The 18,311-nt window shown below is 38.9% G+C and overlaps 1 protein-coding gene across 3 annotated transcripts in view; it reads left to right on the forward strand.

Annotated features, from left to right (window-relative positions):
• The first annotated feature begins 485 nt into the window (after positions 1-485).
• Positions 486-18,311, forward strand: part of dgkb (diacylglycerol kinase, beta) — a 79,747-nt gene continuing 61,921 nt past the window's right edge. Inside the window, exons 1-5 of one of the 3 annotated variants that reach the window (XM_042425249.1) lie at positions 486-812; positions 3,572-3,711; positions 10,833-10,909; positions 12,374-12,521; positions 16,346-16,483. In XM_042425249.1, coding sequence (XP_042281183.1) covers positions 3,642-3,711; positions 10,833-10,909; positions 12,374-12,521; positions 16,346-16,483 — 433 coding nt within the window. In that variant the 5' untranslated portion in view covers positions 486-812; positions 3,572-3,641. Of the gene's footprint in view, positions 813-3,571; positions 3,712-10,832; positions 10,910-12,373; positions 12,522-15,406; positions 15,454-15,699; positions 15,839-16,345; positions 16,484-18,311 lie in introns of those variants that run through there. The other 2 variants (XM_042425247.1, XM_042425248.1) reach the window with 2 other exon arrangements.

Raw genomic sequence — 18,311 nt, forward strand, 5'->3', positions numbered from 1 at the left:
TCATCCGCCTTCACTTCCTGTTCTCCTTCATCATCGTCCTCCTCTTTATCTCTGTGTGTCCCCATTTTTCATCTACCCTCTCCTCCCTTTCTGTCTTAATCTTCCTCTTTTTCCCACCTTCTCTCAGCCCTCTGGGGAGGATATCCCACAGGTTGCTGCACTTACCGCCTGCCGTGTTGAATGCTAATGCAGCTGGCTGGCTGATGCGTGCCACGGTGACCGGAGTAGAAATGGCTTGAAAGGAGGGAGGGGATGAGTACTAGAGAATAGAGAAAGAGAGAGATGAGAGACACAGAGAGAAAGCAGAGGAGCATAGGACCTCAGGGTTTTCAGGGGAGGGAGGGGAAGGTGAGGACCAGAGCGAGTGAGGGGAGGGATGGAGGGATAGAGGGATGTGACGTGAGTGAGCGGGAGTATGGAAACTGATCATTGCAGGCAGAGCAGTGTTGGATAATTCTGCTCCCCCCCACCACCACCATCACCACCACCTCTCTCTCTCTCTCTCACCACTCCACATCCCTGACGATGCTGCTCTGACCAGACACTGCCGGAGAAAAACAAACACTACACCATCCACATACTCATACACTGACATGCAGCGGAGAGAGCTGCTGCTGCTGCTTCTCCTTCTCTCTTTCACGCACAGATACTCACACTCCATCTAATTACAAACACCCACTCTTGCCTTGCAGTTGAGAGAAGATCCAGCGGAAGATACAGCCGGGATGTGACTGAGGAGCTTCATCTGAAAACATCTGCCTGGAGGACTCCTCTCTCAGCTCTCTTGGCGGTTCTCTCCAGCTACGCAGCAGGTGAGCGGCATGTTGATATCTCATCTCATTCATGGTGCTGCCGTGTCGCAGTGGCCACTATTGTATCTGTGTGTCATGGCACCAGTGGTCTCTCAGCTTAAATCTTCTGTCAGTCGGTTGCAGCACATGGATCCACAGGCAGGGACGTTGCTTGGCTTCTGAATCTCCTCACTGCACCACTGGAAGACAATTAAGCTGATCTGATAACATTTGTGGAGCTGGATTTGGTTTGTTTGAGAGGATGGCAGCCAAGTGTTGTGTGAGGATGCACTGCAGTTAGGCAATACCGGAAAGAGAAAGAGGATGATTACAGTGCAGTGCACAGTAGGAATACACTATACACATCAGTACTATATTAAAGATGGTATCACTGTGTTGGGATTGAAGATTTAAGATGGATAAGAAGATTCTCCACCAGCTCTTTTCTTGCTATCTGTGTGAAACATTAAATAACACATTGCAGAACGTTTTCTAGTTTAAGCTCCAGCGGTAGATCAAAGTTTATGCGAGGGAGGCTGATTCCCACGCACCCAGCGTGTTAACACAGCAACACTGGTGGCTGCACATTGCGTTGACTGTTGCTTTCCCTTTTCTGTGTAGTCTTTTTAATAATAATGATGCTCTCTTAATAATTTATACAGATTTTGTTCATACAATTACCTCTTCGTCCAGTGGTCCTTCAAGGTAAAATATGGCATCACAGGGGAATTTTCTCGATGAATTCAGGCATGGATGCTCGCATACACTTGCATTAACACACGCACACATACACACAAGAGAGTAAAAAAAAAAAGATCAGACACATTTATGCCTAACAACACACACACACACACACACACACACACATCTATCCTCTACTTGAATGAGCATGTCTACTTGTTGATCCAGGGTTTCAGTTCCCAGTAATTGGGGCAAATGCTTCACTGGTGATGTGACACACACAAACACACGCACACACACACACACCCACACACAGATGCCTGAGTGACACCAACACAAACATACAATTACATGCAGACTCATTCTACACAAATGAGAGGGAAAGCAAGGTCATATAAATCTCACCAGCAAAACAGGGATGTTGTACTAATCACATACTGTGTATTTGTGTTGAGCTGATTAATCAGCTTGGCAATACAATATATCAGACTGACATTTGGCTTTTATCGAATGACAGATATCAGTGAGGCATGTTTTCCATCCTCTGATATGATGGAGATTCCTTGTGAGCCACAGCTGCATAGTACAAGCCTGTAAAACCTGAAATTAATTTTAAATTAATTAATTTTTTGGCACACTTTTGTTATCCCTTGATTGATGCTTTAATTTTTGGCTTTGAGTGCATCATCATGTCTTAAAACAGCTGCAAAACCCTAAAATATTGCATGCGCCATGATGGTCTACATGCTGTTTCAATAGCTTTAAACAAACATAATATTCTAGCAGAAACACTGACAGCTAATAGTTTACTTCTAGTGAAACAGTGGAATTTGGACTCAGTTCAAAACTGTAAGTACCCGCCTATAAAAGCTCATTTTGCTTGAACTTGATCATGTTGTCATCATAGCAACCAGTCAGACTGACGCAAGGTCATTTGAAAAGCTGCACCAACGCAGCTTTGAATGCTTTTAATGCCCAAATTAGGCATTTTCTCACACAAGGACCCTTCCACTTCCCTTCCACTTGTTGCAAACCCCCTTTCATGAAGCTTCACTCCAAACCAAACTGTTGAGTTGATGGTAGATTCACACATGTTCCTGTGTGCTGTTTTTATGCATTTTATTTCTTATCGGTTACAAATATCCTCGTATGCATGGATTATCTAGACATCCCAAGTGTTACAGGAGAGCAAACACCTGCAGACTTAAGAAAAAAAACAATAGTAAATAGAATCACGGGTAATATTTCCATTTTCCAGATGTTGCCATGACATCTCTAATGTCTCATTATGTTGTTTAATAGAGCGTAGCACTATAGTAATCGTGCACTCCCTGCTCCCTGGCTTGACTGTTTAATTCTTGCTGCGGCCATCTGTGACTTCTTTTTTACTAAAGAAATCAAATTAACAATTTTTAAATACCTCTTGCATAGAAATAAAAATATAAATACATAATAATGAACATAAGTAAATAAATACATGTGAAGGAGATTATTATAATATATATATATATAGTCAAATGTCATCTGTTATCAACTCTTTTTTTTAATTTACCTGGTGAAATGTTTCTCAGTGTGATTTTAACTTTCCCGTTAACATTTATCTCTATCTATGAAATGTATTAATCCATTTTTGATTCTGTATTCTGGCTCGCGTTAAACATTAAACTCTTCATCCTTCATCGATCTGGCTGACAAACATAAATGTCGATGCCTGAAATGTCAAGTCCTTGCAACAACTTTAAAAAAACATGGCAATCAGGAGGCAAGGGACATTTTGGCTGTCAATCTGCCGGCTGTTGAAATGACAGCTGCAGAAAGAGAAACAGGCAGGAAAAAAAAGGGAAATCTGACATGTCCAGAATATCAGTGTTACAGGAATTAAACCAAATGAGTATATGTACTGATAAATCTATTTCTGACCTTTTAGAATAAAGCCTCTAATTACAAACCACAACCATCTCAAGCTTTGTGTCCAATTCAGCCACATATTTAAGGCAGTTAACGTGCTAAGTCTTTTTCTGCCATCATGTTAAGAGAAATGTCTGTGCCTGTTACAGTAATGGAGCAGGTACGGGATCTGATGTCTGATATTTTCCCAGCGTGTGACATCCTGCTGTGTGTTGCTGCCCGGGGAATGCTCGGTGGACGGAGAGACGACGCCTGAACACAATGAGCAGCCAGGACAAATGGGTCACACTGACCCCAGCTGAGTTTGCCCTGCTACAGGAATACGCTCAGTGTGAGTATAGAGTAGGCACTCTCTGTTTGTGTCCGACTGTGTTGAGGAGATTCTGCATTTTTGTAGGTGTCTGTGCGTGTGTGTGTGTGATCCTACTCTTCAAGAACAGTCATTTTCCAGGTGACATCACACCTTCAGGCAGCACTGAAGCTATTCAACAGTTTCTAACAGCGTTTTACTTTACTTTTTTAAATCCTCAACTTGTGCATCTCAACAGAATAGAAATAGTTAATTTCGGGGATGTATTTTACTAGGAATTCATTCTTTTGTCTCTCATCATATGGGACGAAATCCGTGTATTTTTAATTTATATTTTTATGTGATACAGTTATTATGTTTAATGTTAAAGGGGTTTCTCATAGTGACAAACTCATAGACAATTAATACCCCTCAGCTCTGTAGAGTGTTTTCGCATCTTTCAGTTCATTGTTTTGGTTTTACAGCCTCTCTCAACCCTTTTCCAATAGTAGCATTCCTTTTCAACCAAAAAGCTCTGATAAACCAACTGTGAGCGAGTCACCTAGCACCAAATGATAGACAAAGTTAGTGATTAGCTGGTGAGGAGCGGAGCATTTAGCAGCTAAAGAGCCAGATAAGTCTGTACAGAGTTAATGATGACCAGAAACTTTACATGAATGCTGATGTTGTTCCAGTTTGCTTCATATGTAAATAGGCAACTGTTTGCTAACAAGTTCACCATTACAGTTTTATAAGGTGATAAAATGTCAGTGTTGTGTTTACAGATTGTTGCACTTCTTCTACGTAGGTGCTGATTAGGTAACACAGTACTTGCAGATTAGCAAAAGCTGGGCACAGGGACTCCACATAAAAGTCCTGTCTTCATCATGAAGTTGGCGGCTTTGCACATATTCATAATTCTGAAAAAAACTAATGTGTTGGTGGCTAGCTTGTTTCATAACACGCACATTTCTTTTTTTTAAGAAAAAATGCCAAAAAATTCTCTGGTTCCTGCTTAACTGTGAATATTTTCTGGTTTCTTTAAACCTCTACAGTGTTGGGCAAGTTACTCAGGAAGTGTAATAAATCACTTTTTACTCATTACTCCTTTAAAAAGTAATAATATTACTTTACTTATTACTTGGTATCAAAAGCCCCCCCCCCCCCCCGTACAATGACCTATACAAAACATAAAACGTTGCATAACACCACATATAGGCTGATAGCAGTTTCTTTTTTTGTTATCTCTGCCTTGACATATTAAGCAAGGTCCTAATGTTCAGAAGTGAAACAATGATTGTATCTCATTAGCAGAAGCTTCTAAAACCTCTTATCAGACAGTCTGTTGCCTCTAGCAGTGAGCACCAAACCTCCTAAAGTAAAAAGTTGCTCCACAGGTGCGCTAGATGGGGTTGGAGTGTTGTAAGTTACTTCATGTAAATGCTTTTGATGTTTGAGAACTAGTTCAGAGTCATATGCCCCTGACCTCAAATAGTCCATTACTTCCCTTTCTGCCAAGTAGCTATCCTCGGGCTCTGTCTCAAATGCAAAAAAGTCCATTTCATCACGGCTGGCTGACGCCGTGGACACGGAGGCAGAGTCCTCTGCAGGAGCAGTTGTGTGACACTCTGCTGTCAGAAGCTCCCTCACAATCCAATTTCTGTTGTTTATGTGGAGTGCATGCATCACTGGCAGCAGAGGCCTCTCTGTCAGCGCCAGTGTTTTTTTCAACAAGTTTCAGATTGCTGTGCTGCTGTATCAGATGCTTCAATAAATTAGATGTTGTATTCTTCACGGTTGAAAGCATTTTGCTACTCGCACAAAGTTTACAACGGATGACAATGTTCTTTGCATCTTTGACTGAGACAAACTCCAACTAATAACAATACTTCCAGCTGTTGAAAATATGCCTCTACCCCTCTCCTTCATCCTCCATCCTTCGTTAAGCTTTTTGTAGCCGACATGACCTGTCCTGACCACGGATGTATTAAGAAAACTAGATACCTGGATTCCTATGAAAGTTGCTCAGTGGTGCATGAAGCCAAAAAAGTACAACTTCCTGCTGGTATAAAATTACTCAGATCCTCCGCACAGCTTCCACACCATGGATGACATCATGTTGTGGTGCCCATAGAGCAAGCGCACTAGCGTTTCCTTTAATCTCACCTCCCAACTACATGCACACCAGAGACTTGAGCCGGCTAACGTCCAGTTTAGTCCTCCGCTAACTTGAACCGGGAAAAAAACAATTAAATCATAGGGCTCTTCTAGACTTTCCATATGTTATCAGATTAAATGGATCAAATTCTGATAGTGAAATGAATCATTTCATGGGGGCTGTGACATTCAAAAATTTATCCATCATTTTACAGCCACTCATTTTCCCATGAATGTGTGCGGGAAAAATGCTTTTTGGGTCCCTGTTGGACCCGGAAGTTGTAATTACATGGTTTTTCAAAGCCCGGCACACTTCCCGGGGGCTTGGCCCTGACCTGCCGCATGTACATGTCATCATAAGATAACCAACCTAGGACTTGGATTAGTAACTGTATTATAACCACTGTTTTGGAAATTGCAATCCCTTACACTACTCATTACTGGGGAAAGGAAAAATATTACTGTAATGTGTTACTGCCCAATACCGGTCCTCTATGATAGTAAAGTGAATATCTTTGGGTTGTGGACTGTTGGTCGCGACAAGATAATACATTTTAGGTTGCATCTTGTTCATTGTTAGAAGTAGCCCTAGTGGTAGTTTTGCCTAAACCACAAATTTTTTATTACTACTGTTTTAACTTGAGGCAAGTTTTCATCTCTCCACTTTAGGTTCTCAGAAAAGGTCTCTGCTCTCCTACCTTCAGTAATACTCACACATGGAGACAAATGTGCATGCATAGAAGTCCCTGCACACAAAAACACACTCTCTGATAGCATCAAACCCCTGAGTTAACCATAACAAAAGCATTCCTTTGCTGTAAACTGCAGCACAATTCAATTCACTGCACTCATCTACAACAGCCCTTGTTGTAATGATAAAATTTCGATATTGCAACTGTATGATTCTCTTGCTGATTTAGCAAGCTCAAGCTGATAAAGCATTTAATCTGTGTGGTGCCATTTGAGCTCTGAATGATTCATTCGCAAACCAACAAATGGCTCCCCTGCTCACCAGACTGTGCTCTGGGTGCCTGGAGTTTATGTTATGCTCCAAGATGTTGACACATTTCATCATCTGAAATGGTACCAGGGATGGAAAATATGACTATACCTGGTAGGCTAACTGCAGGATGTTGTGCACCACCCACATGTAGTTCTGGACAGACTTTGAATGTACAAATAAATTGTTAAACAAATGATGGAACTTACTTTGGACAAGAGATACAATTGTTAAGTGTTCATCTTTTTAGATCCTAAGTGCTTTTTGCATCAGCTGTCTTTGTACGATAGCAAAGTGGTTGAATATAATTCAGAGCTATTTTCCGTGTCAAACACGACATCTTGGAGGCAGACGGTATCTCTTTTATTTGCTATTCAGAGCACCGAGTATGATTCTTAATAATTAATGCTTTTCACCCTTGTACCAGCGTTGGTAATTATATTTCTCCCTTTAATTGCCCTGTTCCTGGTGACAACATTGTTTCTTACTCTGAGGGAATCTACAGCTCTCTTCTGCAGACACCATGTTTAAGAGCCAATCATTTTCTGGTTGTTGTTTTCCATGTTTTGCAAATATTTGTTTTGTGGGAGGCTAAGGAGTTTGTTGAATTACATAAGAAATGGTTTCAGAGACATGAGCTTCACGATGTAGCTTGAAATGAAAACTGTGTAGGAATAAAAGGCAGAGGGCAGAGTTAAAAAAAAAAAGCAAAGCTGCAAGAGAGAACTAAAGAGTCTTGTTGTGTGTGCACATGTGCGTGCAGGCATGTGTGCATGGTAGGCAGATTTGGATAATCATGTTTCAACGGGCTCCGTTGCGCACTCTTTGTGCGCTATAAAATATCCCATTCTCTGAACTGCACACAATGGGCATCGCATCGCCTCACCTTCCCTCCTCATCTCTCCCGTCATCTCCCCTCCTACTGTATGTCTCCCTTCTTTCTCATTAAAGTGAGCCGTACACACCTTCATAACATTTTAATAGCTCTGCGCCTAGTCGGGCACCCAAGATCTGACTCACAACAATTAGACTTTCTCTTTATGTGATATAATCGCTAATATGCGTAGTGTAGCAGAGTGCTGCTTTCGAGAAGGAGGATTCTTTCACCTTTCAAGGCAAAGAACATCTCCAGTGTGTTTACGAACCTTAAAAAACATGAAATGAGCCTTGTCCTCCGATTACTGTGTGCCACACAACAGTTAAATCATTAGCCTGATTGAGGAAATACATTGTAATTCAGCAGTGCCTGCTGAATGTGACAGGCAATCAGTGGATACATAATCACTCTCTTCGATAATGGTTTTTGTGTAGAGGGCATGCTAATAAAGATGGTCAATAATGATGACACACTCTCAGTCCAATGTGAGACATTCATTTCTACCCGTTGTTGGTAAAATGCATTATGAGAAAATTAAAGATTCAAAGCCATTAGAGCAAGAGGTGACAAAATGTTACAACCAATAAAGAGGAGCTCAAATACACATCTACTGTAAATAGATGCAGGATATCAGTCATTATTAACTATAACTTAATACTTACATTTTCTGTGATTTTTTCTACAGCATACACAAGCATATTTTTGGGATATTTGGTTGGTAATCTGATGAAAAACTAATACATTTAATACAAAACTAACATAAAACTAATCATTCAGAGATGATTTGAGGTGACATATTCTGTGGAGTTTACAAAACACTGCTTTTGAAAATGAAAACCAAGCAAACACTTTCTGTCCTTACCTGCAAGGTCTAACTCCTAATACATCTGCTGATTACCAATCAGAGACATGCTGTTCAGTTTTATGAACAACAACTTTACCTCAGGGTCTCTGGCTGCTCCATTTAGCTAATGGCAGGGTGACGCTTTAGTTCTACAAACATCTCTCCAATGCAGAGCTGATCCAGGAGCAGACATAGTTTTATCAGTTGAGTTAAAGATGTAGTATTTTGCACTGGTCCAATGTTTTTGTCCCTATAAACTTTAAACATCGATGGGAGGAGCCAAAAATCCATCTTTTCTTGGGTTAACCAAGGTTGTGAAGAGGTAACAAATACAGGGCCGGCTCTATGCTTAGAGATGAACCAGACCCTCCAGTGCTTGTGAGAAAATGGTACTTCTAATTAACTTCAGTAACATTAGAACCTGGTATCTGTGGTGCAGCAAATTGATTTAGCAGCAGGGCCCATAAACGCTCTGCAGCATGCAGTAATTATCACAGCCGATCTCTGTCAGTTCGAGTTATTTTTGTCTATAACAGAGTACTAAAAAAAACAGTTTTCTTAAAACAAATGGAAAAAACCTGCATTCAATCTGTTTTATAGAAATCAACTTGTTTTCTTGGTTTGATATGACACAGTTTCATCACTCTGGATAATTCTGTTTTGTTTTTTACTTTTTAAAGTGACTGTAATGATTTTTTTTATATTAATAATGGATCATGACTTCTTGTATGTAAAGTATGTTGTAATGATTAACCCACAGATAATTATCACCAGACTCCGCAGTTGGAGTTGGAGACCAAAAACATAACAGCTGAAAAGAGAGTGAATATTGGACTTAAATTAAAATACCAGTTACTCTGTAACTGCTGGATGTGTAAATCTGCAACCAGAAAGGTAAAATAAATAAATACAATTGAAAAAATCAATTAATCCAGGTGGGTTAATTGACTTTTAAAACTTGTTTCATTGCTGTAGTTGACCCTTCAAAATAAATGTCCTATTCATAACAACAGTATTTTAATGTCTTTAAGATATCATTGAGTTATTTGGTTTCTTTCTGAGAGTAAGAAGATTGATATCACTCTCATGTCTTTGCGATACACAAAGAGCTGGAGTCACGATGGGGTTAGCCTAGCTTAGCATAAAGACTGGAAATAAGTGGAAACAGCTAGCCTGGCTCTGTCCAAAGTTCAGAAATATGACCAGTACCTCTAAAGCTGATGATAAACATGTATCTCACTCATGTAACATAGCTGTACATGAATAGAAAATATGAAAGCAGCCACTTGTGACTTATCATTAAAATATTTAATAATGTTGCTACCAGTGGATATTGTATTGCCAAGATTGGATATTTTGCAGGATAAAAATGAAATATGCTGTCGGTTAATATTACATTCAGCAGCAACATTTTGCAAATTGCCAGGTACATTAACAACAGTCCTTTAGTATGTTGATGTAGAAAATGTAATCTGGGCAGCATTATTTGTCTTCAAAATGTCTGTACTGTTGCAAATTTCTTATAGCCTAGATAAATGTAATTTCTACGAAACAGGATTGCTTTGATTCTATCTTAATTTCCTACATGTGTTTGCAGTTTAACTTGCCTGTTAGCTTTCTTTTGCCACGAAAAGCAGTGGTTATTGTTGCACCTATTGAAGTTTAACTAAAGTTATTGATTTTCCAAGCTTCCAATAAATAATAAATAGTTTATATCACTAAAACCACCAAAGGTTTGCCAGTTAATACACAGTACTGTACAATAGATATGAAGTGAGGTCCCCTTCCTGTACTGAAATAACCACAGCAGTCAGGAGTGTAGACTGCTTTTTTTTTTACAGCACTGACTTACAAATGGAAGTGCAAATCTTCCTGCAGATGTTATGATGCTGCATCCAAGCCAAATATATGATCCAAACAGGGAGTGTGGCATGACACTACACAGTTTTGTAGCTCTTACAGGTGCTGAGAAAGTTCAGAAAAATCAGATCCATAAATAAGACTGCGGCTTGGGTGACCACTTAGTCTAAACTTGTTTCCATTACCTTGTAATTTTTCTAGAAGAAAGTCGTTTGCAATAACAGTTGTTTAAACTGGAGCTATAATCCTCACACATACCATTCCTTGCAGAGTGTAGTCATAAATCATACTTGTACTGTTATACCACATGAATGTTTAATATTTAAAATGCATACTCACTGCGAGAGGAAGCCAGATCTATTAAAACATAAACAGTAGAACACAACACACAAATAAAGTAATATGTCCTCAATGTTTTTACTCAGACTCAACCAAGAAGCTGAAGGATGTGCTGCAGGAGTTCCATGGAGATGGCGTGTTGGCTAAATACAATCCAGAGGAGGTATGTACAGTTTATACTGTATTATGCAACAGACATGTTTCAGTCCAACTGCGCTAATAGTCCCCATACAGCTCAGCAACTGCACATTTGCAAAAATGGAACAATGTCTATTTCTTGGAGTATTGGCTAATCACTATGTTTGGTTGCTATGTTGGTTCTTGTTGCTGACTTGCCCCTCTCACTGGAAAACCCGGGATTTTCTCTATGTCGTAAAAGTTTGATTCTAAACATAGAATTGCAGATAATTAAACAAATTATAAAAAATTATGTTTATTCTCATTTTTCTTTTATATATATTTTATTATGTGGTAGTAATTTTTTCTTCATACTCTTAATAGAGTTTGCATATACACAGTTCATTATATTTTGACACATGGCTAAATTGTAAGCTGACATTTTAGCCTAAAAAGTAATTGGAATAAATTGGTCCAATTATATCACCATAATAACAGCATTTCATGGTTGGACTTTGGCATTTAGTTATGACAGTTGCATGGCAGCCTTAATCAGGACTGGAGGAGAGATCTTTTATTTCAGTGGATACAATAGTGGAGGCGCAGACACACACAGATACACAAACACTCATGTGGCAACAATTTCCTGGGAAAAGGGATGTAATTTTGGCTAGAATTCCCGGTTAATCACAATTTATGATGACAGTTATAATACCCTTAATGTAGTGGCAGTTAATCAACCTACCAACACTGTAAAGCTGCATTTACAAACATCATGTGTTTGTGGTAGCACATTACATTGTTATATAGACATTTAGTACATTTTGAATACAGAAGTGCATGATTCATCCATAAACATGTTGGGTTTTTCTCTTTCCACAATGCTGCGGATTATAGAAGCAGGAAATCCTCAGCCAGGTACTGTAACTGCTATCTCCTCCTTTGTCAAATTTATTGTTGGTGTGTTTTGCCGAGTGCTCATACAGCTCCTCACTGAATAACTCAACTCTCTCAAGCAGCTGTGAAACAATAAAAAACAATGTTTAGAGTGTTTAGCGAGAAACAAAATTAATAGCATTTCTATAGGACAGATGGATATTGCTTACCTACAGTGTCTTCCTCTGACTGGTTATTAAAAATGTAAGACAGGTCCACTTTCAGCCAGTCAACCAATTAATTAAGAAGCTTGAAGCTGTAGGCTTTAGAGAAATGCATTCTAGGAAAGACATAGTATATTTACTGAACACGAAGCAAAAGCTGCAAAACCACTGAAACTACTCTAAAATAGATCTTCGCCGCCCACAGCCCAAACAACACTTTAGGCATTCTTCTGAGTGCAGAAATCTGTGACACGAATTCTGCAACATTTTGCAAATGATCACAGATTCTCCACAAAGGTGAAACAATGCAGCATACTCTCTGACAATCAATAGTATATTCTCGAAGCCTTAAAGGCATGGACTACAGCTTACAGTGACAAACAACATGCTCTATTTCTGTCTTGGTTCAGGAGATTGACTTTGAGGGTTTCAAGGTCTTCATGCAGACGTTCCTGGAGAGCGAGCTCTCCGAAGAGTTCTGTCAACACCTCTTCATGTCGTTTAGCAACAAGGGACCCAAACCCAGTCCCTCATCTTCTGACAAACCCAAAGTCTCTGGTAAGTATAGAAATAAAATCTTTACCCTGACAAACTATATAAACAGCTAGTAGGTGTTTTGAAGTTACTGATATGTATAAGAAACACTTGCAGCGGATATTATATTCTCCTCAAGTGCAGCCTGTCACTCACTGCATTCCTTAAGTTACCTTACATCTACTGAGAACTTTCTTTGAGGTGTAAAAAGAGTACTATCTTTCTGTTTTGTGCTTTCAGACAATCTGACAGATTTCCTGCCAAGTCCAACCCAGTGGCACACAATGTAAATAGTAGTGTAGTGGCTGCCAATTGTCTTGGCAATGGTCTTGTTTGTTTACAGCTTTTATACTAATATCTAATTCTTGTGTGGTTATGAGTTATTAATATTAAAATGGCACACATACAGCAACGCTCCAGGCCACTGTTGGTTCAGCCAGCATTTCCCTGCACCACAAATGGGCTTCACACTTCCTTCTGACTGCTTAACAGCTCATGTGAATAATAAGGCTGATTTGACGTTTTACCCAACCTGTAATGTAACATTTTCAAATTAACCACACTTAATTGTGTGTTAAACTCTTTCCAATGTCACCTTCTGATGAAAGTACATACAATTAAGTCCTCATATTACAAATATGCTGACATGAATTTCAGATTACTTCAAAAATAGGACATGACCAAGGCCCCAAAACCAAATTATCATATCTCACAGCTACAAGAAAAATAATCTTGAAAGGGAGAGAACCTCAAATACCTTCAAAAAGATGTTAAACTAAAGCAAATGTGTACACTCAGCTGTTTGACAGTGGATGGTGCATGAATGAATGCTTGTGTAGAAATCATTATCTAAGCAACAGTCACTAGAGCCATGTGAGATTTTCATTGACAGAACTACACAGTACTAATAATTACAACTGGCTAGGTTAGGCTGACAACTGCTGGATGTTTAATGAGAAACGACTGAGCATGTAGTGTGTAAACAAGCTGCAGTTATGAATAGATGTGATGTCCAGAAAAAGCACAGATTCAGTGGTAGAAGTAATATAGTTGCCTTCATGCTTTTTTGTGTGTTTATCCTGCATTAAAGAGAGATTGTTCTGTCATTGAACAGCAGGATCAACAGAGTGTATTACAAAACAACAACAAAAAATGTGTCACCATTGCTGGTAAACTCTCAGAGTCTGGAAATTGAAAACATTCCCTGTGGGGACTGAGCAGTACTGAATCATATTCTCAGTAAAAAAAAAAGTGAGGTTGCTACATCTGTAAATCTATAAATTCAGCTGGGAATTCCTACACTGGCAACATTTCAAACCCTGAACAATATTTCCGAGTTATTACCCTTTTCTTATAATAGTGCTTGACCAGCAGTGTAGTGAATAGTGAATAAACTATAATCTAAAGTGAGTCATCATCATTAAGGCAACTGGAAAGGCAAAAACATCCTGAAATATCATTAGTTTGATATTCATTTCTAGTATCTATGTTACAATGATATGATACAAAATACTACAGACACCCTGATATTTGCAGCTCTTTTTGTTTCGTTTGTTTATTTATCTATTATTTTTGCAAAAATCCACATCTGGATTGTCTCAAAGCTTTAACTGTATTGTCAGCTTCTCTTTTTTCTCACATCTTCTTCTTGGTAGTAAAATTATTGAATACAGTACATTTTGTGTATTTCATAAAGAGTAAATAACCCAAACATTTTGCACAGTCAGTGTAAATCTAACAAAACAATGTCATTACAGGCTGAAAGATGTGAAGCCCATAGTGTAAATAAAAATGTGGGTAAACTAAGGACATCACCTTTATTGATGGATTTTAGTAGTGGTTCCACTTGTGTGAATTCAATATTTAATGAATATTTCTTTGCCCCATTTAAATGATGGAGCATGTGTGGAACTGGATCAGTGCAGGCTATGCAAGTGTGTTGATTGGACCTCATTGATCTAGTTTTGTTGGCTATAAACCCTCCCACCACCCTGGCTATTTATCAAAGTGGGATATGGGAGCCAACAAGTCCTATGTGCATACAGGAGCATGCATTCTCATATCATTAGAGGGTTTATTGCACCATACAAGGACTTTAATAAGCAAACAGAGCACTAACTTGTTTATAATTTACAATTACTTTCTAAATTAATTACCATAGCTCTTTGGTGAGAGTACTGTAATAACAAAAGAAGAATAATCGCATATATTCATTAATGTGCACTGAGTTTCAAAACTTTCACTTCTTTGTTATGGATGCAAGGCCAATCATGATCTTCTATCCAAATATACATCCATTTTCAATCGTTTACCCGGGTCTGGGTTGAGTCACGGCAAGGTAGCCAAGGTCTCCTCCTTCTCCCTAGCCTCATCCTCCAGCTGGATCCCGAGGCATTCCCAGGCTGGGTGGGACTTGTAGGTCTTCCTGCATGTTCTGGGTCTGCTGCAGGGTCTCCACCCAGTCAGAAACAACAGGGAGGCTTTCAGGAGTCACTTGAATCAGATGCACAAGCCACTTCAACTGGTTCCTTTCAATGCGAAATAGCAGTTTTTCTACTTAGAGCTACTCAGATGTCTGTAGCTCCTGACCCAATTTCTAAGGGTGAACCCAGCCATCCGGCAAGGGAAACTTACTTTAGCCACTTGTTTCTGTGATCTCAGTCTTTCTGACGCTGTCCAAAGCTCGGAAAGTAGATTGACCACTAAATCTCAAGCTTCTCCTTCAGGCTCATCTCACTTCAGCAGTAATCTCTCTTAATCTACCTTTACAGAAGCAAAAGTATTTGAAATGCACCCAATATTGACTGAGAAAATAACACTTCTCTTCTTATTGTCATTGTCCTGTTTGTTTCAACCATTCCCACAATACCTTGCATTCATCTGCAGTCCACTGTGCATCATGGCCTGGAGCGCAGTACTAATGCTGTGTATATGGGATGGATCGTAAAACAGTCAGGTCATGTAGGACAACTCAAGATGGTTGTATAATGCAAAGGCAAATCTGGATGAGGGAGGGTTAGAAATACTGTGTAACAACTATATGTAGCTCTATATGCATTAAATTTGGGTTTAATTACCTTGAATGACTAACTTTTGCTGTCCATGCTTGTTGGTTTTCAGGCATTTCGGTATAATTAAGAGCTAAGTTCAAGTTAGATATATCGTTTAGAAAAATCTGAGATTCCTAGTTTTCAGTCATCACTCAAATGTTGGCTTGAGCACTATCAACATGAATTTTGGATCAACATGACCACAGCCTAAACATGCCAGTTACGCCTGCTAAGCTAATATTTTACCATGCTAATGTAGGCTAATATATTAGCATGCAAACATGTACTAGAGTAAAAGCTACCTTGTGTTTGTCTTACATCGTCTATGTGTAAACACAATGCTGTAGGTACCATAGTGGCCACTGAAAAACCCATTTATGTTATTGGTCTATAAACTTGATAAACTTGACAACTGACGACTAGCCATATATGTTAGTTGGTTTTATTAGCTAACCTGAATGGGGAATCGATAGTGAGAATGTTAATGACCTTACATCATGTATTGATATTTATCTTACCATTAAACACATTGAGATAAGGTTGAAAACATTTGTTTATAGGCAATGAATCCACTCAAAACCATGCAAGAATACATCCCTGCTCTGAAAACAAAGCAAACCTTTGATAAGACTAAAACTGGAGCATTTGTTTTCTCACTTTTTGGTGAACTGGACACCACCCACCATTGATCAATCCGACTGTATGACTAATGTCAGGCATCCTAACCCAGCAGGTTGCTGGCCTAACATTAGAGGCATTGTGGAGGATGTTTTGACCTTTCATCTCATCTTCCAACAGGGCTGAAGCTGATCAAAGGCAACTCGACCCCTCTGAAGATGCCTGCACTGCCCAGACCTCTGGATACTGTGCAGCTTAAGGACATTGTGTGTTACCTCTCGCTGCTCGAGGGCGGACGTCCTGAGGACAAGCTTGAGTGTGAGTATCACATGTCACATGCTTGGTTCCTTTGTTGATCTGCAACAAATTTCTGAGGTACAGTAATGTGCAGAGGGTGGATAGGTCCTAGTACTAGCATCAGAAGCAAGAAACACTGGCAACCTAGTTTACATGAATAAAACAACAAAATATATAACCAGCCAACTGCGTCATCAGGACCCATGTACCCATATATCTGCTTTGGAAGCAGAGGAAATGTCACAGATGGAGTCAGTGGGTGGCTAAATAAGGTCAGACTGAAGCCCAGTGAAAAAGGCAAAGGAAAGTGAGGAGAAAGGTTATCCTTGCTCTGCTGCTTTTTGGTAAAATGCATTATCAAACCAAACTAAGTAGCTGATCTTTTCAGTTTTAAATAATAATAGAAACAGTCTGTTTGACTAAATAAATCAAAATGCAGAACATTTGCAACCTCTGGCTTCTCAAATGTGAATATTTGCTGCTTTTTCCTATGTTTTATGTGATGGTAATCATATCTGTGAAAGGACAAAAAGTCCTGCACACTGTCAATCACTTGTTCTCACTTTATTAACGACGTTTTGGTCCTCAGACCTTCATCAAGAAATGTTCATATGATAATAATTAAATTATTTTTGGATGAAATCATGATGGGTATTTCTCACATTTTTTTTCACGATTCATAGACAGTTTGATGAAAAATGAAGATGTGATTGTTGCAGCCCTAGTCATAATATGCAAAAATAATAGATGCAGGTTGTTAGCTGTCTGTTATTTTTAATATCAGAACACCTCAGAGTGTTTTATTGTGTTATGTCATTGCCACCTCAACAAGGTAGGCTGTGTTCAACTCATCATTCTTTTTTTAAAGTTTGTTTCTGGTTAGATTAACTCATGGTGAGGTCAGTTTCAGTAAGCATTACTATCTGGTAACAAATCATCAAGCATCATTGCTGTGGTTACCCACAGTTTAACAAACCTTGTTCACTGACATTGAATCATGGTTTACCGTAACTGTTGACCAGATCTTTCTTTGAGGTGTCTTGTTGTACAATCAGACAATCAGAAGTATTTTCTGTCAACTGTTATTGAGCTTTATCTAAGTGCATTTTTGTGTGCATGCATGTTTTGGTGACATAATGCTGAAATTCAAAATGACCTCCTCATGTTACACTCTGGCCTGTGTCAGTTTAAACTAGCTTTTGGTCCCCTTTTCCCCTATTTGCAACTATAGTCTGGTCATGGTCACAAACGGATGAAATAACCAGTGTGAAAATACACAAACATCTATTTTGTCCAAGTGCGGGTCCCAAAGAACTGTAACTGTGAATTATATCTCTCAAATGACTCACAATACTGTCATCTGATCCCGTTAAAATTCCTTCTTTATGACATGACGGAAAGTTTGGTGCTCTTCTCCAGGTACAAAGGACACAAATGAATGACGAAAATATAAATAATTGCTATTTCATAATTGTTTGGCTCTTTTGATCATAGTTATTCATTTGTGCCCCTTTGGCTCTGCCACTTGAGGTTTAATTCAACCAATGAGGTTCTTTTTGTGTCTGTTTCTTGTCTGCGAGGTTGACATGACAACGTGAACAAACAGTATATTTATAATAACTCTTTTTTTCAACATCTTTTCTTTTGGTGATCAAGAAGCAGATTCTATCAAACATTATCTTTCTTGTTTTGTTATTCTTTCTGTTGAAACAATAATTGAAATAGTCTCTTATTATTAAATTATTAATTATTATACTTTATTTTTTCAAATATTCTGGTCTCAAAGGTGCCCTCTGGTTGGAACCTTTATTTTTAATTTATTATCAAAGGAAATCCAACACATTAAACA

The sequence above is a fragment of the Thunnus maccoyii genome, chromosome 10, assembly GCF_910596095.1.
Source record: "Thunnus maccoyii chromosome 10, fThuMac1.1, whole genome shotgun sequence".
NCBI lineage: Eukaryota > Metazoa > Chordata > Actinopteri > Scombriformes > Scombridae > Thunnus > Thunnus maccoyii.